At 36.9% G+C, this 25,724-nt stretch overlaps 1 protein-coding gene across 2 annotated transcripts in view; it reads left to right on the top strand.

The window, feature by feature from the left end:
- CEP112 (centrosomal protein 112) overlaps positions 1 to 25,724 on the top strand; it is a 139,114-nt gene that overhangs the window by 10,509 nt on the left and 102,881 nt on the right. For both annotated transcript variants that reach the window (XM_042832958.1, XM_042832959.1), the window contains 10 exons: positions 3,371 to 3,418; positions 3,554 to 3,631; positions 15,398 to 15,484; positions 17,345 to 17,444; positions 18,641 to 18,759; positions 19,862 to 20,005; positions 22,406 to 22,560; positions 22,893 to 23,022; positions 24,000 to 24,092; positions 25,038 to 25,097. In XM_042832958.1, coding sequence (XP_042688892.1) covers positions 3,371 to 3,418; positions 3,554 to 3,631; positions 15,398 to 15,484; positions 17,345 to 17,444; positions 18,641 to 18,759; positions 19,862 to 20,005; positions 22,406 to 22,560; positions 22,893 to 23,022; positions 24,000 to 24,092; positions 25,038 to 25,097 — 1,014 coding nt within the window. The remainder of the gene's footprint in view (positions 1 to 3,370; positions 3,419 to 3,553; positions 3,632 to 15,397; positions 15,485 to 17,344; positions 17,445 to 18,640; positions 18,760 to 19,861; positions 20,006 to 22,405; positions 22,561 to 22,892; positions 23,023 to 23,999; positions 24,093 to 25,037; positions 25,098 to 25,724) is intronic.

The following is a 25,724-nucleotide window of genomic DNA, read 5'->3' as shown; positions in this document are numbered from 1 at the left end:
AGGACAGGAGTTAACTTTTTCTAGAAGTGGTATCTTCAGTCCTTAGTACCTGGGCACTCAGATCTTGCCCAGAAGAATCTATCCTGGGAAACGTTATGGCATGATAAAGGTTTAGGAGTATCAAGGTCAAAGGAATTCTGTGGTCATTGGCCTGAAATTCGTTCTCCTTGCTTAAGGAATTCTATATAACACAGGGTTAAAGCAGATGCAAACACAGAGTTCTTGGATGGCTGCAGCAGCAGTGCATGATATGTTTTGTGTGCTTGGCTCATGCCTGCCTGTGTCTTTCCAGTCTAGTTCAGCTCAACCACTTCTGTACAAACCATTTTATTATCTTCTGTTTGGTTTCTTAGTCTTTCTGCTTACTATAAACATATCTACCGTATATGTTATGGTGTTGGAGGGCAGCAACGCTGTGAAAACTTTCCCACAGTGAACTCCAAATGGTGTTGTGACTTCAAAAAATAAATTCTACTTCCATGCTGACAAACAACCTCCATGTGCTTTAATGTTCTTCCACTAAGACTGCAGAAGCGGCATTAAAGTGAACTTCCCTACAAATTATGATGTTAGATAAGAATGTCCTTACTCAAATTTCCTGAAGCTACTCAGCAGTTATTTCTGTAGGGAACATGCTGGCTGGCTGGGTTTGTTAGATTAAAGTCAGAACTTAGGGCAAGGTTCAGTTTAGTTGTTTACCATTTCAAAATCTTAAGTGTTCTTAACTCTTTCATGTGTGTTTTTCCATCCTTGTTTTGAAAACAGTTGCATTTTGTCTTTGAAGAAGCTTACAGGGGGAATGTGCAACAAGCCTGCTGATCCAAATGTTTTTTTTTCCTGCACATTAATATATACAACATACCTTCTGATTTGTTTCTGAGCTATCAGAAGATGCCACCATGTATTACTGAAAATAAATATACCGTGATAAGCATCTTCTGAAGAACAAAATGTGACTTGGGGAGAGGTAGAACGAAGCCTTGTTATGATGTTTACTGTGTCAAAAGAGCAGAAGCTGTGGTGTAAGGCTGACAGAAGGTCTGTATGCTGCTCTCAGCTTGAGGATATCCTGTGGCAGGACTTAGAGCACAGAGTGAGCAGGAGCACTGTCATTGCTTTTGTGAGAAACCATCTTAGCTCAGCTTACTTTTCCTATCAATGCGTCACTCATTGCTTTAATTGCTGGCTTTTAAGTTCTGTGCTTTAAAAATGCATCGTTTTGGCTGCTATGTGCAACAGAGACTGGAAATGTTGGAGTTAAAAATTATGGCTTGTTTACGTCAAACTCAGTTTTGGATTTTGTGTTTTTATGCTGAATCCTTAATTTTTTTTCAATGTATGGGGGAAAAGATGTTAACAGAAATAGTCTACTTTACGGGAAGTATTTTTTTTCCCTCTTAATGGGAATCTGATTATGTATAGCCCTCCCAAGGCCAAGATTTACTGGTTTATGGGGACTCAAGAACAAGAAGGTGACAGTGCCAGTCCTCACAAACTGAAAAATGGTTTCTTGTCTGACTGCCCAATAGAATAGGAGAAACAAAAGTCTTTGCTACAAAGAGATTCAAAATGTCATTTTTTATGAAGAAGTGGTATTTACAAATTTGAGTTCAATTCTAGTTCAAATAAAGATGTCTTTCATGGTGACATTTATTTGGTTCATACTCTTAAAAAAGCATGATGTGATTTACTGTTTTTCTCATGGCAGTCCTTCAGTTTCATACATATGTATTTTGGTTTGTCTTTGACCTTTTGCTTATTATTTTAAAATTTGCATGTTTCTCATAAATACAAGCTTTTTTTTCTTTTCTGGGCATTCTTTATTGTGATATTCCCTCTTTAATGTGGTATAATTTTGAGAACAAGAAGTTTTGCGGAAGGCCAGCATGAAAAGAATGGATGTTGAGACATTAAATGTTTACAGATCAGTTTAAGTGGATATAATCCACAACAAGTAACAAAGTGGGAACATTTAACTTCAAAGCACATATGGCTGCTGTTACAAAATCAAAAAATGAGGGACTTGGGCCATGCAAAGTATTGGAGACACATTTTCCTTCTCCCTTATAAACAAGCAAGATATACCAGAGTGAGCAACTTCGTGGTCGGATGAAGTATTTGAATTAATCATAAATATTTGCACCTTTTTTAACCTTAAAAGAAGCAAAAGTGGTTTTTTTTTTTTAGTAGGTGCAGAGAGGGTGCCTTAATTCATTAAGGTCTACCCATGTTTTTTGCTGTGCCAATGACTGTGGCATATTTTTAAAGCAAAAAAACATAAACCTTTATGTGAGACTTCTATATTTTAGTAAGCTCATTGGACAAGGGAAACGGCTTACTTAATGAACTACTTACCATCAGAAATACACCATTAAAATATTGGATAGTACTGTTCAATGAAACTGAAGGCACGTGTAAAAAATGCTAATATTTTCAAGTACTTCTGGGTGAAATATGGTAACTTTAACAGCATATAGAAATCCTACCTAACCTTTTAGGGAAGGAGATGAATAGCACTGTATCAAATCAAAATTTCAGAGGGATTAAACCTCTCTTACCACTGATAAGTTCAACACAAAAATTTATTTAATAGTGCTGGAGAAAGTGCAAACATCTGATATATTTGCCACGCCTCATAGATCTATTTAATCTTTCTTGTTAAATAGACTAAATTTTATAAAATATGTATTGTAATCACATTCCAATTCCAAATCTCGCTGTCACGTTTTATGGGATTATACTCTTGAAAGCTTCTCCTGAGTTTTAGAGTCCCTGTGATGTGACGCTTGAGTCCCATCATCTGAGGAAAATTAAAAAGATACAGCTCTCTGATACAGGAATTGGGATCTGAATGGTGTCCTGTATCCAGTTATTAAAAATAGTGATTGAAAGAGCTGCTTTAATTGTACACTACTGCTAATGAATTATTTCCTTGTTTTGTCTCTGTCCTACATACGTCGATACAGTTTTAACAGTCACGTTTTTCAAAAACACAAGATTAAAATCACTGTAATCAGGAATATTCTCTAGCTTTACACTGATTTTTAAATGGAATTTACCCAATAAAGTTCTTTTGGTAGGAACTGTATGTAGCAAATCCTATAAAACTGCTTAGTAGACTATTATGCAGCCAACCTTAATGTCATTGGCTCATTTTGAAATTAAGATAAATGATTTAAGATATCAGGACTTGCATTAAAACCTTTCTCAAGCTTTACAATATTTATTACCAATTTGTTAGGTCTTTGGAAGTACATTCAAATGGTTTTCTTTAACCTTGCTGTTTTATTCTGTGTTTATTTTCTTTTCCTGTTTGTGAGAAATAATTCATTGCTGATATGATTACATATTCTTTAACTTTGTTTTTCAGCTTGAAAATCCAAGATATTTACGGGAAAAACCAATCCCAGTGTCTTTGGTAGGTATTTATATCCCCTTGGTATTTTATAAGGGCAAGCAAACTTGCTCAGTAAATTTCCTTTCTGTTTAGGAATGATTCCTAGTCGGGGTCATTACTTTGAACTTAGAATCTGGTTTTTTTCTTATTCAATAGAAGACATCCAAAATTGGCCTAGGAAAAGGTAGCAGTTTCCAGGAGGACCCAGCACTGTTTCGAATGCACGAGAAGGAGGTAAGGTGCTATTTAGTCTTTTTAGGGTTACAGCTAAATTAGCAAGTTAGGGCATTTGTTTGTTGATTTGAGTATTCACAGGGCAGCTTTTATACCAGAAAATCTGATGTATTTTCCCTGAAGTGGTAGGGTTTTTCATTAAATACTTAACGTATTTCTCAATTGCTTAGGGAATAAAAGGGACTTTCTGAATACATGGACTAGACTTTTGAAGGAATATTTTGTGTTGGAAAGAGGGAAGCTAGGAATTTTCCATATTTTCCTCTTCTCAGAGCAATGGATTTATGGAGTTAACTTTCTGTATGTCTTTAGAAATCCACAGATGAAAACCTGATTTCTGTTAAATCCTACATTATTTCTGTTTCCCTCCTCTAGCTCCAGTCCTCTTCATTTGCATTTTTGTATTATTTCTTTTGAGTGTTGGTGTTTTTTTTTTTTTTTTTTTTTTGGGAATAACAATGATGATATAATATGCCTACCTGAATCTCTCATATTCTATTGTTTTGTTTTGAGCTTTGGCAGTACTTTTGTGGCCATTCCTTTTTTCTTTTTTCTTTGGTAGTTCAAAACCGGAAAATAAGCTGCATTTTTCTGGTATTTTTGCCATAATCTAATTTAGTTTAAAATCAGCCATTTAAAATCAACCACGAGGTAGAACTTGAAAGTAAAGCATTTAGGGCATAGATTCTTCTGCAGTCTTATAGTCATTACATATTATTGGGAGTGGTCTGGCAGACCAGGCTTCAGGAAGTCGAATTCAACATGTATTAGGAGGAAAACAAAACTAAAGCCCAGTCTGCTTTCCCTCTTCAAATCCTTCAACTTTCTGTTTTTAGCCATATGTTCTTGGGAAGTCAAATCATGTATATGCAGGGAACCTGGTATCTGGAAGTCCTTAGACACATGTAGGACAGGTATGAGATGGAAAGGAGGAGGTGTCAACTGGAAGCTGAAATAATTCCTCCTTTGCATGCATGGTGTGTTGTAAGGGTGCCTGTGAATTGGAACTATCCTAAAGCTGATTTCAAGAGCGCTTTAGAAGGCACTGGGGAGGTTATATTTGCTTTGCAGATGCTTTTGTTGTTATGTAGTAATGTATATGTAATATGTAATGTACATGGGAGTTTGCTCTGTGTTGGTAACTGGGAATCTAATGTGATGCTTAAATAAGCAGCCTGACACAGTGTATTTCACTTTCTCTGCACTGTTCAGATATTCATTGTTCTTTCTCACTGACAGTATTCAACCACCATTGCCTCGGGATGAGGCACGACAAGGTTTCACAAGATGTGAAAATAGACTAAAAAAGAAATAACTTGTAAGCACATTGTTGTCATTTAAATAATGTTTTCAAATTAAATGAACAGGAATGCATGCCAAGTTGCTGCACAAAATACTCAGTGAATGATTTTCTAGTTCTCTGGAAAAATCCTTCAAACCACGCAGTAAAAATCTGGTACTTCTTGCTAATGTTGCTTTACTGTGGGGTAGTTTAAACAGGAAAAGTTGTGAAATACTTTTTATAATCACTATGTGTGTGCTATTAAATGGAAAACTTAAATGCGTTTTCTTCTTACTTTGTGAAGCTCAGTGAAGAATAAAGCCTTTTCATTTATAGAATATAGTTGCATTAACAGGAGAGAGAAAAGTGCCATACCAGAGTTTGTAAACCTTGAGCTGTTTTCAACCTCTTTGTAGTAGGACAGGAGAACATAAAATAGGATAACTGTGGTTTTTGGCTTTTAACCTTTAGACCTTTGTTCATAAACCATTCCTGCACCTGTTTTGACTCTGTAATGCTAAGCACATGGCTATTTTCTATGATAGCCACATCACAGTTTTATGAGAATGTGATCATGGTCAGGCAGTGGTTTTTAGTAATGTTTTCCCCAAATATTTCTGATATGGATTAAACCATTTGGGAAGCTGCCATTGCTGTAGAATCCTGGGTTTAAACAAGGAAGATGCAACAAAACAAATACATCAGTTTCCAGCAGCACAGCAAAACAGAACGGATTGCACGAGGAGCTTATCTTGATAAACAGGAAAAAGCTTCACTTTAAACCTCAGCTTGGGTCATCCTGGGTGCTACTCAGTGCTCCGCAGAGTGAAGGAAGGCAGAAGAAATTCAAGTTCTTATCAGTGGTTTTCAGAAAAATAAAGGCAACACTACTGCTAACATTCAATTTTTAAATACTTTTGGGATTTAAAAGAAACAATAAATTTGTTAATGATTTGTTAAACCTTTCTCAAATAACTAGCTTACCTGAATAATATATCCTTCAAAGAGGCTTTGACGTCTGCTTAAAGAAGCTCCATTTCTTAATTTTTCAATTTGGTCAGTCTTAAAATGAACAAATTCCTAAGAAAAATTCTTTTAAGCTGAAGTTTACCAAGATCACTAGGAGAAAATCGAATACAGAGTGCTATACACCAACTGTATTGTTATTAATACTTTATTTCTTGGTTTACACAATGTTAGTGCTTTGTGCAATAACTACTGCAAAGCGTCGTCTGTCTAGGATAACTGAAAACGTTGAGTGTTTGCAATATTTTTGATGACTTTATCATTTTATCCAGTGATAATGTTTGGGTTTTGGAGTACAGATGCTTTCCCAGCTTTCTGTATCCCAAAGCAATGTGGCAGAAGTGGTCGTGTTTTCATCTGGAGCAGTGTTGAGTTGTGCAACTGAAGGGAGGAGTAGTTGTGGGGAGGTCGAGGGTTGAATTTCCAGGAGGATATGGAATATCTGCAGGATAATTTCCCCCAATTTGTTACATGGAGTGAGGACTGAAGAAGAGAGAGTGAAGAGCTGAAAGATGAGCTGAATAATGAAAGGCACCTGAGAGTGCCAGGAATGGGGAAAACTTCTTTCTCCTGGAAATGCGTTTTATCTGATTGAGGACTGTATGAAAGCCAGGAAGGAAGAACGTGTTTGTTTTCTATCTTTTCAAGAATTGTTTAAATTAGTGATGTAGAACTTTTGTCTTTTAACCTTCATTCGTGTTTTTCTCCTTTATTTGTGAATAAACACTCAAATCTTGTTTGAAAAGGCCATCAAGCCATATATATAGTTCTGCTGAGACAAAATTTCTGGGATTTATTCATACGTGCATGCTAAGAGAAAATCAGCATGCTGCAGTCTTGATCTGGCTGAAAGTGTTCTGAATGTAAGGTGCTGAAAGCAGAAGATTTACTGTGCTTCTCACTTATCTGGCAAGAGGTTGTACCTTGAAACTGAGGGTTGTTAAGGGCTGTGATGTAGAACATTGGATGTAGTGAAAGAGAAGGCAGGGAGGAAAGTAAGCTGTAGAATTTGGGAGATATTATCAGTGAAGGGAGATGGATTTTTAGGAATAAAGGAGTAAATGACGTGGCAATAAAGTATATGCCACTGCAGTTAAAAGGAGATGGGCGTGCTGTGTTTGAATGAATCAAAATATCAGATCAGATTAGGAAATGATTAATCAAGAGCAGTGAGACTGTGACTGTAATGTCAACAGCAGGTGACATTGCTTTCTCCTTTCTTCAGTTCTATGAAGGGATCAGTGGGCATTGTCCTTCTGGTTTTGATTTCTTCCTCTTAATTGCTTTGTTCTATGCCGAAGTACTTAAATACATGAATGAGGCACTTAATGCATGCCAGAAAAGAAACAATAAATAAAACTAATATGGAGACAGTATTCTAAAAGAGGGATACTCGTAATTAAATTAAGCTTGTACCGATGTAAAATTAACATTACTTTGCTCTGAGCTACAGCATGGATTTGATATTTTTCCTCATTGAAAACATATTTTGTTCATATTTTCCAAGAATGGCAATAGAGTCTATCAGTACAGTTCTTTTACACTATAACAAAGACATCCTCCTGATAACGTGGGGAGGGAGGAGGTCAGGTTTCTCTAGGACTTCAGATGCAAAATTTCAGGACCTGGACCTCAATATTCACTGGGACCTGGCATTTGGTGGAGTCCCCCTGGAGGTGTTTGAGCAACACCGACATGTGGCACTGGGGACACATTATGGGGATGGCTTGGGGTTGAACTCTGTGATCTTAGTGGTCTCTTCCAACTGTGACGATGCTACGATTCCCCATGCAGGGACGTGGTTCAGTGGGCATGGTGGTGATAAATCAATGGTTGGACCTGGTGATCTTAGATTCTATTCTCGCTTGTATTAATTTACTGTTCCCCTTCTCTTGTCTCCCTGTTAATTCAGTCATTCTGTTCTTAAACTCCTGGCTGTTTTCAAAGTGGTAAAATTTGTTAAGACTTTTAATTATGGTGGATATTTTTGTTAAAATGTCTGAATTTTCAGGTGTGGCCCGTAAGAGGCAAGAAAATCCAAAAAGGCAGATAAGACACAGTCATCTTTCCTTTTTTTACTTCTCCATAACGTTTCTTGTGATAACTTGGGTAGGAAAATACTTTCATTTCCCTTTAAAAATGTTCCAAGCAGTCAGTATTGTGACTTCGAATGTTTCAATTCAGGTTTTTTTTCTTTATCCACAAACCTGATGTCTGTTTTGAATTCAGTGTTTGATTTATTTTGAGAATTGAGTTGTAAACTGACTCTCACTGCTTAGTTATCATTCTGAGCAGCGATCTGTTCGTTCACATTTAGAAATGCAGCAATCTTGACTTCTGTTAACATGATTCCTGACTGATTAATGTCCTGTTCCTAAGAACATATGCAAGTTGTCCATTGTCTTCTGTATGAGGAAATCACATCCTGTCTGCTTTGATAATTCCTTAGAATGTAATGTAATAAAACCCAAACCTTATTTTATTGCTAGACTGGTGTGAGACATACAGCGTATGTCAGGATGAGACATGTTTTCATAAGCTGACTTGTGATTTATAATTCCCAATACTAATTGGTCTGGTCATAGAGATATATATGTACGTGTGTGTGTGTGTGTATTTATTTGCTGCAGTTTGTGAACTATGTCTTTAATTATTGCACATATGTGCTGGAGACATTGAGAAAGATCAAAGAGGTAGGTTAGCAATTCAAACTAGTGTTTTAACCAGTAGAATGTCCAGATGGTTGCCAAGCAGCTGGGAATTAATCTTTTGCTGCATGATTAATCTCTACCTCAAAGTGTCTCTTTTTCTTTTTAAGTTTGATTTTTTTTTTTTCCACATGTATAGATCCCATCTTTTTAAGGTAGAAAATACATTGAGTCGAAAAAGTAGGTACTATGTGCTCTTATTGCCACGTTACGTTTGTGAAATAAAAACAGAAGTGCAGTTTTAATGACTCTTTAGATCTTGAAATGAGTGCAGAAAGTTCAGTAGCTGGTGAGCACGAAAAGATAAAGAATAATGCAAGGAGTATAAGTTGTGTTGACTGAGTGTATACAGAATAATTTATTTCACTGGACTCGGCACTAGGTGGAATTAGGTGAACTTTTCAAGTAGTATGTGCTGTTTGATTCCACTTGGGTTTTACTTGCTCCCTCTTAAATTGGCGTTGACCTCTGCGCGTTCACAAGGTTCATCAGGATTCACTGTTTAGTGCTGGCGACTGAAGATAGTTTATTGCATTTCTGAGCTCTCTTTTATGTAATTGCATCTGATAAGTTATTACCATAGAAAAGCGTTGACAATTCCTATACATATTTAACTTCTTTGATGCTTACTGATACTTCCTGCACTATGAATGGCAAACGTATTTATTATGCATGGAAAAGGGGCAGTTACCACTGCAAAGAAAGCCGTTAAGTCGTGTGATGTGCTGTAGTGCTAATATGACTGTTTATTAGCTAACACATCTTGGAAGGAAAAAAAACATTCCAAGTTACTACCATAGTTGGATCTCAAAGCAGTGTGCTTTCCTGCCTGTTCCCAGCACCCTCAACTTGAAAATCTGTGAAAAAAATTACTGTTCTCTTTTGAAAGAGATTAATGACGTTTACGCATCAATACCAACAATTACCCATTCAGCTCCTTTTCTGTATACAGAAAATGCTCAGTGTCATTAAAAAGAAGTCAGACATCTTGCTTGAAGGTGTAAAGCTGATATGATCTGGCCTAGGATAAAGCTTTTCATTTTTAGTGGCTAAGGAAATAGAGTAATGTCCTACTAATTTTTCTTACATTAGTTAATATCTAGTTTCTCTTCAAACAGTGCTCTGTTAAAATGGTTTAAGTGGAAGTAGTGGCTGTAGTGCTTTTAGAGTGCAGATACAAAGGAGGTTAGAAATGTGGAGAGAAGAATAAATGTTTGTTAGGTCAAATAATGTAGTCCAGATCATAAACACAGGCTTTTGTGGAGGGACCTTTGCATCTGGGCAGAATGCCATGTATATAGAGGCTCCTTTTACATTCTAACTTCTGGCTTGCATATTTCACTTGTTTGCTGGTTTGTTGAGGCTGTATAGTCTTTGCAGCGGAGACTTCCCAAGACTTTTTCTTAACCTTATGCATTATTTTGAATACAAACATGAATAGCATATAATACAAGAATTTGGAGTAGTTGTGCATCTGCAGTTATAAATTCATTCATTTTTTTGGAGGAGCAGATCTCTGTGTGACTCTGAGAAGATGGGCACAACACCACCAGGAAGAAAGCCCAGTGTTGATGTGGATCCTAAATGGAAAACCTGCTTTTACTGTGTGTAACATTCCACTATGAACAACACTGAATGCCATTTAGAAGGAGATCAAGTCTTTTTTCAGTTTTAAGATAAGAGTTGCTCTGTTTGATATTCTCATGTGATATGCACACTTTGTTTTGCTGTAGGCACTAGAAGGGATATGATGGCTGAGCTCATAAACGTGTGAAAGATAAAGTGTATTTCTACATCCATCTGATGTCTGATTGCCTTTTTCTCTTCACAATATAATGCCTCTTTTCCTTGATTAAAAAAACACTTGCAAGGGTAATGAATACTGGTCTACAGAAGGGTGTGTGCATGTGAGTAGAGGGTGCTTGATAAATATGAGAACTAATGCTCAAATTTAGATCCCACACATACATTTCTATTCAGATGACTTACTATGAAGTACTAATTTCTTCCACTTCTTTCTTTCTCTGCAGTGGCATGTACTGGGTGCTTTGCCTCTTAAGCTTCTCTAAATGTTAAAAATGAAAGTGTTAGTATACCTCAAAGTTTTTTCTTAGACAGGTTTGAGGATACAACACAAGATACAGGAAGAACGCAGTGAGAAAATTCCTCGTTAATTATAGTCAGAGCTGCACTATTGCTTTTGTGCAACTGTCTTTATGCATAGTCCTGGGTGTTTTTCAAGTACAGTATCTCTTGTATCTCACAGTTAAACTTGAGTGTGTTTCTATAGAAAGTTCTAGTTGTTTTTTTTTTTTTTTTAAAGAAATCTCTTTCCTCCATGGTAATATCAAAGCTTTGTATTGTGAACTGATTTCTTGAAGCAGCTGCATTACAGCAAGACAAAGAAGTTTTGTTGGACATTGTAAGATACACGAGTCATTGTTCTGCATTGTTAGCTCTCACTTTGAAGTTCTCATTTCTTGTTTACATCATTCTCCCCCTTTCCTCTCTTTCTCTGTCCCCCATATATTCATAGACTTGGAAAATATCTGGCAGGCAAACAATACTGTTTTGTCAAATATCCAAAAACCTCTGATGGATGTTAGGGCTTCACAGTGCCACCTCTGGCCCAAGGGGGATCCCTGGAATGAAAGCAAATGAAGAGCAAGCAGTGTTTCAAACCTGTCTCTGAACTACAGCCTCAAATCTGCATTGTTCCTTTACTTGGAGCCTGACTTTACAATCAGGTCTTTGAATATTTCTAGATTACTTTTTTTAGATAGTGACAAGATGAATATTTGCCTGTTGTCACAAAGAAAACTGGGGACATCACTGTTACTTTTCCAAAGATTTCTGACACTTGCAGGTTGCTCTATCAGCTTTAGTTTGACAGCTATTAAAATTGTCACAGTAACAAACCTGCATGTGAAATTGTAAGACAGCGATATGAGGAAAATCTGTTGTGAGGTAACTGCTTACTGCTTTTAATGTATGAGGGTATTTTTATTTGTTGGTTGTTTCGTTCTTTAAATCAGGAAGAAAGTGTGAGGAGGCCCATCAAAGCAGTTCTGTTCTTCATGGCTTTAAATAACAGAGACAGCACAGATGTTTGACATCAGTGATGTTTACATGGCCTTAGGGTTTAATTGCCTCATACTCTTTGTAAGGAGAGTAAACAATGACAGAAATCCAAAGGAATGGTGGTCAGGATAGCAGTGGCTGCATTTCATACATAGTTGCAAACTTCTGCAATATAGCCAAATATCTACACAATAGCTGGGCGGGTTTTTTTGTTTCACAGAATCACAGAATGTCAGGGGTTGGAAGGGACATTTGTTTCAGTGGTAAGATGTCATAAGCTTAATGTTCTCTGCTGCTGGTGATAAAACATTAGAACTGATGAGTGGCAGGACAACTGTTTGCTCCTAATGACATGGATGACGTATGTTTTTCTAAGCTGCTTTTACCTGTGTTGTTTTTTTCCTAAAACTGAGGGATGTGTTGGTTTGTTACTGTGGTGAGTTTGTTTCTCAGTGTGTTAAATGCCCAAGTGGGATGAGCACTTTATGGAAGAGGAGCAGAGGAGCATGTAAAGTTCTCAAGTGCTGTGGCACTTGATATTTGGAATTTGGTGGCTACAGATATGCACTTAGTTTTGTTAGCGTGGTTGTCATTTCTAAGATGCCCCTTTGATAAAGTGTTAAAACGCAAAAATGGAAGGGGAGAAGTTGTACCCAATTGTGAAATGAGCTCATTTGCTTCAAACCCAGCCTTAATGAGGCCCTTTTCTAAAATGTTTTCATCCTACTCCGTATTTCTTCCCTTACGCCTGCACAGAGCTGGGGCAAGGCCAGCTTCCAGAGGGTGGGCCAGAAAGTTGGCTCTGTTGTTGCTGTGCTTCTTGGCTTTCTCACAGGTTTTCACAGAATAAATCACGAATGTAGGGTTTTAAAACTAATATCTGTATTTTCACAGCAAACACTTGCATTGACGTTTCCAGACATTGCAGTGAAAACGGATGAAGGTGTGTTGGAAGTATTGAACCCTTATCAAATTTGCTGTCTGGTGTTATTATGACCAGCTACTCTTTACAAACACAGATTTCATCTTGAAACAAGCTGAAAACTTCAAGTGCACATAAGTTATTGAATTCCAGACATTTTAAAATTGGGCTCCCTAACATTTATTTGATCAGTATGTAATGAAGTGACAAAATTTTCTAAGCTGTGGATGAAACAAACAGGGCTGAAAAATGTTTGGAGTGCTGAGACTAGAGAACTGGAGAATTTTGCTGTGAGTTTATGGAAGTTAAGAACCGTGGGTGCTTTGCAGGTATCCTTTTCAGTTTTGGAAGATTCCTTGTTGGTTTCCAACATCCAATTCCTTTGGGATTTTTCAAGCAAGTTTGTTTATTTATATATATATACACACACACACATAATATGTATATATTTAATAGTTTTGTTACTACAGTGCTTTGTGAAGAGCTGACTTCTATATCTTCTTTATCTTGGACACACTTATTCAATTTGTGTTGTTTGATTGCAGTTAGCTCCTCTGAGATGAAGCTGTCAATCCTTTTCAGAAAGCAGTCCCAAAATGTGTGAAATTTTATGCAAGATCCGTTCTCCTGAAATTAGTTATTAAGTGGAAGCCAATTTCAAGTACAGTGATTTCTGCTGTCAACCTGTGGAGAAAACAGCAGGACTGAGAACAACCGCTGTCACTTGGAAATGTATGCCTGTATTTCATGCAAGGCAAATTTTACTTAGGCTCATTTTTATGATCTTTCAATATACAGATTAATAAGAAGCACAAACCAGATCTCTACTGATGCAAAATGCCCAAGATTTATTTCTATAAGCCGAGACAGACTCACTTTAATAAGTTTCAAATGTAATGTGTTTGTGTTTAATAGGTATGGGGGTGCAATAGCTACAGATCAGTAATTCATAAGCTTTTAATGTAATTCAAGTAGATTGGAGTTTAGTTTCCAATATTTGTGTTTTTGCAAGTCCTTCATAATTATTTATGGAATGTTCACAAACTGTCTATTTGGAGGTGGATTACTTGCTCTTTTTTTTTAATGAACACTTATCTATCACCTGATAGTAAGATTTTTCTTCTATAATGTCAAATTTTGAGGGATATGTGCATCTTTTTCTTTTCATATATATACATATGCGTATATTTTATGAACAGAACGTGCGTTTTTATTTTGATGCTTCTTTTTGAATGATAAGAGCTGTCTGAGAGCTGAGACTTTGCCTTTCCCTTGGATTAATTGTCAATCCAACTTGGTTTTTTTGGTAATTTACATAAGACTGGGTGAGTCTTCAGTGCTGAGAGATAAATAAGAACCTTTGTGTGGTGTAACTGGCAGGCTGTGCTTTGGGCATTGGTGAATGTGGAGTCTGGAAATCGACAGTGTTTGCTGTTCTGCTTCCAGATGATAGGGGATCTTCACTGTTTATTGCAGTGCATCTTGTGTTTTGTGGTTGAGTGATGCTTTGGAGTTTTGTAGGTTTTTTTCAATTAAAAAAAGTACTTCTGCAAGTTGCAGTGAGCAGATACATACAATAAAGCAACCACAGAATAGAAATTAATAATTTGCAGTGTATTTACTGTCCTTGTATGTTAAAGATTTGTGTTGGGATGATCGCTTTGGATAAGTGAAAGGAGTGAAAATAGGAGCAGGATGGCTTACAAGTATTGGTTCATTTGGAGTTGGTCAGCTGAGGTGAGCAGCTGGGCTGCTGGCTGGGCCATGCAGAAGTGAGAATGCAAGAGCTGTGAGGAGGAGGGGGCTTGCAAGGTATGTGGACCTCAGCTCTGCAGGCTCTTGGATGTTAGCAAGTGGCTGCTTTGGTGCCTTCTGCTGAGGCTGTAGTCCCTCCTATGTAATGTGGCGGGTTGCTGGGATGTGCTGTGGTTTGGGAGCTCTTCTGGCCGCTTTGTTGTCTGAATGGGAGGAACAGCAAAGGAAGAAGTGTGAGACGGCCTGGGGCTGAACCAGAGGTGCCACTTTCGCCTTGTTGGAAGTCAGGGAACACAAAATACCTTTCATATTTGCAGTCTCGGGGTTAGCTGTAAAGGCAAATAGGCAAGAAATTAAAAATACTTTTAAGACTTGTAAGTGAGAAGCAACAAAGTGTCATTGTTGGGAGGAGCTGAGTACCCAGCTTTGAACAAATGCAAGCAGCGGCAGGAAATGGATTTGAACAATCAAATTCAGCAGCAATCTTGGTCCTGTTACAAGCAACCTTGAAAAGGAAATGTGTTTATAATGAGAGATCTCCAAATAATAGAAAACAAACAAAAATAAACGTGCATCTGGGCCAGGGGATGTTCTTTGTGTAAATGTAACACCTGCCTACATGGTGAAGGCACACATCCCATGCTTGGTGCATTAACATAAATATGAAAAGCTTCATTCTGCAGTGTTTATTTAGATAAAAGATGATAGCTTTTTTGGGCAATAGCGGTTGTTTTTGTTGCCAATGAAAACATCTTACCAATTCATTTTCTAAATAAATATTTTAGGTTGAGGCCTTCTGTAATGGCTTTATCAGATAAACAAGAAAATGCTGGAAAACTGAGTATTGATTATTTTTCATAGCAGATATTTGTTAGGGACTTCCCATTGCCTGCTGAAAGACACCAGTGAATTATTTAAAGGTTATGCAAAGGTCACTGATTTTATTCTTTATTTTAATGAAGTTGTTTATTGGTTCTATTGTATTTTTAAAGCTAGACATGAAAATGAAAATGATGGAAGGTAAATTTCATGAAGAAAGACTTCAATTACAGCAGAAGCATGATTCTAATGTTCAAAAGGTAAGGAGTGTTATTTCTTTCCAGGAATGATATCTAGGACAAAATAATAGACAACTTAATTGTCATAAATTGCTCACGATTGTACTTAAAATAATCACAACTCTAAGTTTTCCTTTAAGTTAAGATTGTAGGTAACAGTTTACAGAAGCTGTTATGAATGTGGAATATTATAAGGTGAACTTGGGAAGTGGAAAATACTTGCAGGTGAAAATACAAGATGGGGTCTGTTTTTACTTAATAATTAAACAAGACAACCCATGTTAGGAGCCTCGCAGCCTCAACAGGTTCGTATTCTGGTGAAATGATCAACTTGTAATGTTTCTTTTAAATAGAAGGTACTTGTGGGAAATGGTGCAGAAAAATATGTAAAGGAATTTATTTTTTATGGCCGAAACCCGAAAAGAACAGTAGGGTAATATGAATGTTCATCACATGTTCCTACTAATAACAGCAGAAGTGCTTAAAGTGTAGGCTGGTCTGTAAACAGTCTTCATTTATGTTATTGCATCATTAAAGCTGCACGTTCCTTTTAACTCTTCTCAGCAATAAAATGCTGCCAGATACACATCCCTCAGCTTAGGTTAAATTTGTCTTTACTGTATTGCACGACACCACCTTTGGGGAAGCTTAAAAAAAAGTACTGTCAAAGACTGTGATGTTACCTTTAACACTACCTTGTAAATGCATGGAGTCAGACTGAGTCACTGAGTGCCTTCTGGAGGCTCTGATCCAGCAGCGCAATGGGAGCCAAGCGCACAGGAGCACCATGACTTACCCTACTTTCAGCTCTATGTTCCCGAATATCTCAGTTTTGTTTCTTAAGTCTGAGTCACAGACCGGGAGGAAGTGAGTTGACACAACACTGTGACACATCAAAGCCTCCTGAAAGGATGTGAATATTTGGTCAGGTGCGTTTTTGGCTCATCTGTTCTCCATGTCTGCAAGCAGAACTGGCTAGCAAAGATGAGAGAATAAAGGAAACAGCTTTGTGAGAATAAGAAATAGTTGAAATGCTTTCTCATCCCTTGAGTTGTCATCCTTTTCTAACTAATGTTGGAATTCCATCTTTTGAAGTTGTTTAATAATACTGGATGTTTCAGAAAAGGTTAAATAGTGTCGTATTAATCTTTAAAGACACAAACCATTTAATGCAGATGGAATAATATTGTTTTAAGATGAAAGCTCCTGTTTGAGAGATTTGGGGCACTGCTATAAAATTTCTGTGGCTTTATTGTTTGTCTTAAATGTGAAGTTTCAATTAAAATGGTATCTCAAAGTGTGCAACCATTCAAACTTTTTTCCAAAATCACCATGTACAGAAATGTAAAGTGGTTCCACTTGGTGGACTTGGTCTGTGACTGCACTGAGAGCAGTTGTTTGTGAGATCTGATGAAGTTCATCAGGGATTCAAGCATTTTGAATGAGAATTTTGAGTTTTTGCTGGGCATTTTAATGCTTGTAAGTACTATTAGCCAGTCCAGATTTTAAAAATAAATCATTTCTATTTGCAGTGGTCGCACTGGGAAACTTCCAAATTCTTCCAGAACACTAGCTGAATTTTTGTCTTGTAATTGCAACACTGGATTTGCCCAAATTTAAAAGAAAACACAAAAAGATGCCTCTAAAACATTAAAGTCCTTTTTAATCTGCTCTAGTGCCTGCTTTTATCTAACCCAGTCCTTTGTTTATGGCTTGGCAGTCTCAGCTATGAGAATTACGTATTTCATTGCTTGCCCTGCAATATCTAAGCGTATCTTAAAGGCAGTTCCTTTGACAGGTATCAGTGTACATTACTCCATGCACTGGCTGTGGCTTCATGCTTTCAGAAGTTTGTTACAGTGCTGTGAATCTTCACTGCAGATTTTGGATCGGAAGAATGACGAAATAGAGTTGTTGAAATCCCTCCACAAATCCAAACAAAATGAAGCCGAGGAGACAATTAGAAAACTGGAGAAGAAAGGTGATTTTTTTTCTCTGTGGTTGGTTTCTATTTATTTATTTATTTATTTTGCATGGTGATTTTATACTACATCCTCTTTGTGACCGTGAGCCTTTGTGTCCCTTCTAGGTACAAACATACTTTCCCTCTTTGTTTGCAGGTCTTGCACTTGTTTTTCCTTTAGACTTGAGGCTGGTGTGGTTGCCTTTGCTAGTTGTCTAGCTGCCAAACCAAATTTTCCAAGAGACAGTGTGATCTTATGTTTAATACTCAGCCTTTTGTAAGTGCCACTGAAAAAAATATTTCTTTGATACTGAAGTATTTTGACCACTTCTTCCAAATTTTTGGAATCTCTGGTTCAAGGTTAATTTATACATTCAGTACATTTTAATCAAACCACAGTGTGTTGTTTATTTTGGTCTATTGTGGCAAGAGATTTCAGACATCAGTGGTAGTCTTGAATGTGTTGTAAGTATGAAATTTGGCCCATCTGATTGTGGCTTGTCAGCAGTTTCTTAATATTACTTTTTTCTAGAATTCCTTGGAGTGCATTTATGCTGTGGATGGAACCACAATGTAAAATAATACATATGTTTGGTAAACTAGGCGCAGAAAGGGAGAGGGAGCCGTGCAGGGAGCATTTACCTGCTCCCTACAGAGTGAATTGTCCTGCTGGCAATCCAGTGCTGCTGGTAGCTGTCCTCAGCTGCAGTGGGTTACATTAGAGTCACCTGCACTCTTATCAAACACTGAAAATCATCAGTCATTTCTGAAAAGCATGTGTTCCTGCTTTGTTTGCCACAAACATCAGTCTCTGTGTTCTTGGTGCAACCAGTTGCAATTTGAGTAGTTTGGTCTTTCAGCCCACGTGAGAACCTCTTTCTGGGTGCACACAAAATCAGATTAAAAATGCCTGTTTTCTTTAGATTCTGTGGATTCTCTTTGATATTTCTTCACTGCTGAAGTTAGAAAACCTCACTGAAATATTTTCTAAATATAATAGAGAACACCTTGTACTTGTACTTGTATTTTAGTGACATAGGATTTAAGTGCTAAGTTGTAAATTATGTGTATTAAGTATTTTTAACAGCAGAATAATAACACGAGCAAAGCCAGGTCAATTGAAAATTGTTGTAATCTGGTTGTATCTGTTGCCAACAGTGGAAAAATCCCAAGTATCTCCCTTGAATGGTTGTTTATTTTCCTATTTTTGACAGTTCAGACCCTACTCCGTGAGTCACAAGTCATCAGAGAAGCAATGGAAAAGCAGATTGTAGAGTTAAAGAAGATGTGCGAGAAAAGCACTGAGTCTTTGAACAATGAGTGGGAGAAAAGGGTAATGAATAATGCTTCAAAATAAAAACGTACATCTGTGAGAATACATTTTGTTGCTTAAAAAAAAATGTATAGAGAATAGAATATGTTATTCTTAGAGATACTTTCCTGGGTTGATTTTATTTATGTCTAGACTAATCTCTCAAGGTCCTTCTTGCCAACTTTTGCCCACCCCCTGCCTCCTGCCCCCACCTGCTGGTCGTTCTACAATTTGATCCCTGCTCCACCTGGCCCCCTTGGTGAGCCTTGGGATGTTTTAGGGAAGTGTTTATTTCTGGTTGACCTGGCATGGAATTTTAATCTCAGTAAACCTGCTCCTACCTGCTGTCACCACAATTCCTTTGAACCCAGTACTTTTGCGTTGGGTCATGAATTCTTCAAGATATTTGTATGTACTGTTAGGCTCAAGGCAGCAGCAAGGCAAAGAAAAGCGTGTTCGCTGCAGTAGAGCTTCACCTTTGCCCAGGTTATTGTCAGTGTTTGTCTTGTTTACCCTTCTCAGAAGTGGGAGGGTCACAAGAAGGGCAAAGTGACCTTGAAGATGAACAATGCTGCTTTATTTTTTGTTTTGGTTTGGTTTTTTTTTGCAGCTGTTGCACTTAGAAGGGCATTAGTTTGAATGTTTGTCTTCTGAAAGAAAAATGGTAAATCTTGTCCTTTGTGCTTAAAACCTTGAGGCTTCAGTGTTTCATTTTAGAGAAGCATTATTTTCAGTCTGAGATCATCCCACTTGCTGTAGTTACACAGCAATTGTAGCTGCCATCAGTGATGCAATCGTATATTGAGAAGGCTAATTAAGGTGCTAATATAAATTCCAATTTAACGAAGCTATAGAAGCTAAATTGAAGCATTTACCTTATAGAAGATGGTAGTGTGAAGCATGATGGAAATACAATAAATGTTTTGTTTTTAAATATCTGTAAACAATGCTATGAAGGGGTAACAGTAGAACTTTTTAGAGAGAGTGATATGGTTATGCTACAGAGGACAGAAACGTAGCCTTCACTTGTCAGATGTTCTGTTGGTATATTATGATAATAGAATATTTATAAGTGCAAGTTTTTATGCAATTTATTATTTGATAATTCTTTTTTGTGATGCAGCTTCACAATGCTGTGGCCGAAATGGAAAAGGAGAAGTTCAGTATTAGGAAGAAGCACGCAGAAGACATGAGGGACCTGCTTGAGGTCACCAATGCTCGTCTTAGCAAAATGGAGGAGGATTATATGGATCAAATAGAGTCAACTGTAAGCTTTCTGTAAATGTGTCACAGCAGCAAGTGTATCTTAGAGCTTTCTGCATATTTTTTTTTTTTTAACTGTCTATAAAACTCTATGAGCAGTCTTACAGCAGTCTGGAAACACTGTTTAATCATGTGTCTCGATCTTTTTGATCTTAGTTTAGCTTTAAAAAGTATATTGTATCAGTCATATTGGTGTGATAGATAAATGTCTGCTGGTGAATGATGATAAGATGGTGGGGGGAGATTTAATCATCAGCCTCAACTTTACTCTCCAGGGAAGTGTAATCCTATGCCAAGCCTTTCAAATGGGTCTTGTTCCAGCATACGAGGTTTGTAATTATGTAAATTATACAACAATTTGTAGGAAGGCATCATCACCCCCAGGCCGTATTGTTGAGTTACCTTCTGAATACTTTTTCCCTCAGTTTTTGTCTGACGTGGAAAGAGGCTGCTGAACACAGGCATTGATTAGAAAGGTTTCAAGTCTACCTTGTTTTGAAAATGCAAGATCAATATTGAATTCCATGTATCCTTCTGAGATACCTTTTCTAGTGTTTCTTGATTTTGGATATCAGTTTTATCTTTTGCTTACTTAAAGATCTGTTATTACTTTTATTCCCATTGCTTTCACTGTGAGTCTAAGTGATGTTTTTATAGGCAAAAACCCATTTGTGAAGACCATCAGTTTGACAAATAGAAACAAGTTCTTCCCTGACTGCAGAATTACATGGACACACTTGATTTAAGTGGAAGTCTGTGTTGTGGAAAGAGAAAATCCAAGGAATTGAATATGACAGATGAAATAATTCAATGTGTAAGCAAAGTAGAAAGCAAAATATTACCAAGAATCCTAGAAAGCATGCTGCTCTTTTTATCAGTGCTGAATGAGTGAAAGGACAATGTCAAAAAACTTTATTCCTTTATTAATGAATGTTGAATTTAAAAATTAGTATTCAGATCATGTCATAGGTAACAGTAAATACAGAGAAAAATGGACACAGTCTGTCAGCAGGATTGAATTTAAGAACCATCAAAACTAGACAGATCTTGCTGAGCAGCTTCTGATTTAATAATTAAACGAGGTAGAGTTCAAGGCAGGGCTTAAGATGAAAGACTACCCTGTCACTGGAAATTAGGTTTCTTTTTCTCTCTCTCTTGGTTGTGTTCTTTTCTTTTTCTTTTCTTTTTTTTTTAATTTCTTTGGTATTTCAGGGATTTCTTCAGAGTTTTACATTGTCAAGGACGCCAGTGCTGTTAGCAAGTGAAATTGGCTGAGCAACATAGCTCATAAAGTGGGATTCTGTGCATTAAGCAAATATAAATATCAACTTCCTGAGGGTGAGGCCACAGGGAGGAGTTGGGATGTTTGGCAGCGTATCTGTGTGACTGACTGAAAAGAAACAACCAACCAACCAAAATGGCACCAGGCTGAGCTGGCTTTATCCTGATGGAAGAACTGTCTGTCCTATTTAGAAAAACAGTCTTAAGTCTCTTGCCAAAGTTCAGCCGACCACTCTGACTGTATGAGCTTCTTGCATTGCTACAGGCTCACGTAGATGTTATACGGCAGCTGGAGCACTCACTTCTGAGGGCAGATGTTGGAGGTTTTTTCATTTTGCTTCGGCAAAGAGCGAAAATACATTTCAATTTCCCCGTATTCAGACCTTTGTTAATACAGAAATAACAATATGTACATCCTGGAGGGCAGCTGTGTCTTGTTTTATGACTCCAGCCTCCTGTGGAATTCTTCAGTCATTTCCGTGCAGATCAACATAAGTTTAGAGAAGAGTGGGAAGTAGTTGAGTAGAAGGGGCAAGTAACCAGAAACTAACTGCTCATCTTCAGAGCTGTTTATATTAAGGGGGGAAGATATTTGTGGTTTATTGAAGAACGTTCACTGTAATTAAACAAATATAGAATCATTAAGGTTGGAAAGACCGGTAAGATCATCTCATCCAACCATCAACCCCTGCCTGCGGCCACTCTAAACTACATAATTCAGTGCAGCACCTACTCCAGCACCTCCCTGATGCTTGACTACATAAAACTCAGCTAAAGTTTGCATGTTCGTGCATCATCTGTATTATAGTCATCCTTATTTCCTCAGTATCTGTACTTGTTGCTGTATCTTAACTCCTCTTTTAAAAGATTTGTACCTTAGAAATTGGTTGCACATACTGTTACATATAATGGAGAGGTCTTTACCCTTTTTAGTTACTACTTTGGTGGGTTTTTTGGTATGCATATACAGCATAGAATTTACTATCATAATTGATGATAGCTTTGCTGTTTTAACCCTTGTGTCTCTGCTCACCAAGGAACGTTGTTGCTTAAGGCTATTGGATAACAACAGGGTTATACACTGATTTATTCTGGTGTTTCTTACAATGGTCTGTTCTTTCAGAACCAGACAGTCAAAAATCTGGAGGCTCGAGTGCAACAGTTGATGGTTGAGGCTGAAAACAGTAATTTACAGCGTCAGAAGTTATCCCAGGAAAAGACCGAAGCAGAACAATGTTACCAGGCAGTATGCTCTGAACTTCAGGAAATGAAGGCAAGGTAATTAAGTAGCAGTTGCTGTTTTTAACTTTGTAGAATAGGGGACCTCCAAAAGCAAACTGTAGTTGTTTTCATTTAATTAACTCAGTGGATGGTCATTTGCATTAGTAAAATGTCATTAAAAAAAATCTATTAATTGATGCATAAAAAAACTCATTTTGAAGCTGGCCCAAATGTAAGTATTGCATTTTCATTATTTATAAGCTTTTCATTCTCTTACAAGGAGCACGTGGTACAGTCCAGCTTGAAAACGCTGTAGAAACTGATGCTGAGCATGTAAAATGCCAAAGCATGAAAGCAGTTTTCATATTTTGTTTGCTTATGACTTACAGGCACAAGTTGTTTCTGGAAGGCAAGGACCGTATTGTACAGGAATATGAGGAGAGCATTCAACAACTACAAAGTAAATATGATGTTGATATAAATGTTATGAAGCAGGAGCATGCTCTCTCTACAGCTAAGGTACATTTTCATGCATATCCCATTTAAATGTTGTTTATTTTTGGTGTCCTCAGTATAAATAAAACGCATGTGAATAAATCCAAGAAATGTTCAGTTGCTTAAGTTATTCATGTGCATAAGTATAAAACTTAAAGCGGTTTATTTTTCATTCCCAAATTTGACTGAAATGATTGAAGATGACAATTCTGGAATGTATGTACAAGTGATATTTCTATAGCTGATACAGGTAAGGGTGCAATTAGTATGCTGGTTTTCCTTGTACTTATGAAAAAATTCTGAATGCCAGAAGATCTCCACTCACTTAAAGACCCAGGGCTCTTATAGGGCCTCTTCAGTAAGTTGTCCTCAAAGGGATGTTGAGGGAAAATATTTATTTCCAGTAATAAAGTGTCTTGTGGGTTTCTTTAACATGGAACGTTATGTTCAAATATTTATGTATTCAGGAAGATATTCTAGAATTTTGGGAATATATATCCTGCCCAAAATGTAATCAATCTGTTTACATAAAAACATCTACTGGGCTGATGTCTACCAGTGTGCATATGTAGTACTTGGCTTTTATTCTATTGATGATATGAAATAAATAGAAAATGTTTCAACTGAATCCAGTAGTCTTCGGAACAACAAGATAAATGAAGTCTTTTTTTCTTTTAAGGAATTCTGGGAGCCTTGATGATGCATTGATCATTTAATTTGCAAGATTTGTCTTTCTTTTAACTGTTGGTACCGAGTTGATGCAAAATCAACTTAGTTGCTTTAGTTGATTAACTTAGTTGCTTTAGTCTTAGTTGTTACTTGTGGTTATCTATGCATTGATGAGTTCACCAGAGGGACGAATATAAAGTATCTGAAGTTGCAAACTTATACTACTTTTTCTAGGCAGCTTTGAAAAGTGACTTAAAAATGGCAAAAAGATGCATCTGTAGAGCTAATGGGAACACAAAACAAAAATCCTTTCTTCTGTTAAATCCTTGCAGGCATCTGATGTGATTGAGGAGTTACAGCATAGTGTATGTCTATTAAAACAACAGTTACAAGCTTCAGAACATCAAAGAGAGCAGCAACTGAGGGTGAGCCCTGAACTTCTCACTCAGGAATGACAAGCTCCTTCTGTGTTTTCCCACTAATCCGAATATTTAGATAGCTGTACCAAAATACTTGTTATACAATATGCATCCTCACGTATTTTATCATATAGATAAAGGGGGTGTAAACTTTTCCATAGAGTGATCTCTTGTCACATTTTTATGGAAAAGAGCAGAATTTTCATAGGACCTTTGTGACTTTACCTTCACTTCAGCATGATTTAACACCATAAGCATGTATCAATGCACTATGAACATGTCAAAGAATACAGTTATGCTGATTAAGAAAAACTTTTTCTTGTTGCTTTCTAACAGTTCAGCTCAATTTTTATCTTCCAGCAGACACTGATTAATCCTTCTATTTCAGGTTGAGTTCCATGCCTGTACTGTGTATCAGTCTTGTTCAAGTTTTGGCATCTATTCTTCCTTTTTTTTTTTTCTTTTTTTTTCTTTTTTTTTCTTTTTTTTTTTTTTGTACTACATCTGCAGTAAAATAAAAAACCATTTTAGTAGCTCAGGAGAGCAAGTTACTTTTTCTCTTCATCACCTGGAATGGTGCCTTTTGAAATGGTTTTGCTGTGGATGTTTTTGCTGTTGGTTGTTGGGTTTTTTGTACATCAGACAGATTCCGTGAGTTACAGTGTAAGTAAGATACTCCTTGCATCTTGAATCTATGGACAAGGATCGAGGGCCTGCAATCTTAAGTCTTTTCGGATGCCCTTTTAAGCTAATGAAATACTGAATATAGCAGTGTCTTTTCTGTAACTTAAAACAAAGGCTACGAGTCAATCTTACAGTATTGCTTAGTGATGATATAAAGAGGATTTTTAACTCTTATGAATATTCTGGGTGTGTTTAAGGATTGCTTTGAAATGAAATAACATCATAGCTTTCTTTCATTTGATGAGAAGTACACTTCTTCATTTGCAGGATCAAGACTATAAACTTCAACAAGACAAGCTTCACTTGGAGACTGTATATGAAAAGCAGGTAATAATAGAAGGCAAATATAGCATATTATGTACTTCAAGATTCTGAAATCCTCCCCAAAAGTGGATTTGGTGCAGAACGATATGCAGATAATGAAACCTAACAGCCAGTCTGAGAAATAGTTAAGTTTCAAATGGGAATAAAGATATCAAAATATTTAGCACATGTACAGCAGCAGTGTTTTGAAAAAGGAATGCGTGCCATTTAACTCTGGGCAATTGAGGGCAATTCACTTCAGCATAGAGGGTACAGTACTGTCAGTGCTCTTTACTATAATTGTTTTTCATTATTTTTGGGTCTGTCTTAACTATTGACATCTTAAAATGTGGGTATGGTATAAAACCATAAAATGCTATAGATTGGCCCATAAAACACTAAAACCAAGCTTGCCTTTAAGTAGAGGAATCATGAAGTCTCTGATGAAATCTGTTCACTTAAGTACATACCCATTATCTAATAATCTTTATTGGTCTACAGTGGCTATTGCCTGCTAGGATATTTAAACATCAAACAAATAATAGGTAGTAACCCTAAATGTCACTGTTTGATTAAATGTGCTTATCTGCTGAATCAGGAACCAGTTAGGCTAAATGGTTTTACAGGCAAAGGAAACACCTGCTTTTTATA

This window comes from Centrocercus urophasianus, unplaced genomic scaffold, assembly GCF_019232065.1.
Source record: "Centrocercus urophasianus isolate 14NV4802_14NV808 unplaced genomic scaffold, USGS_Curo_1.0 seq_40, whole genome shotgun sequence".
NCBI lineage: Eukaryota > Metazoa > Chordata > Aves > Galliformes > Phasianidae > Centrocercus > Centrocercus urophasianus.
The sequence above is the reverse complement of the archived record's forward strand: the minus strand, read 5'-3'. Positions and strand labels throughout refer to the sequence as shown.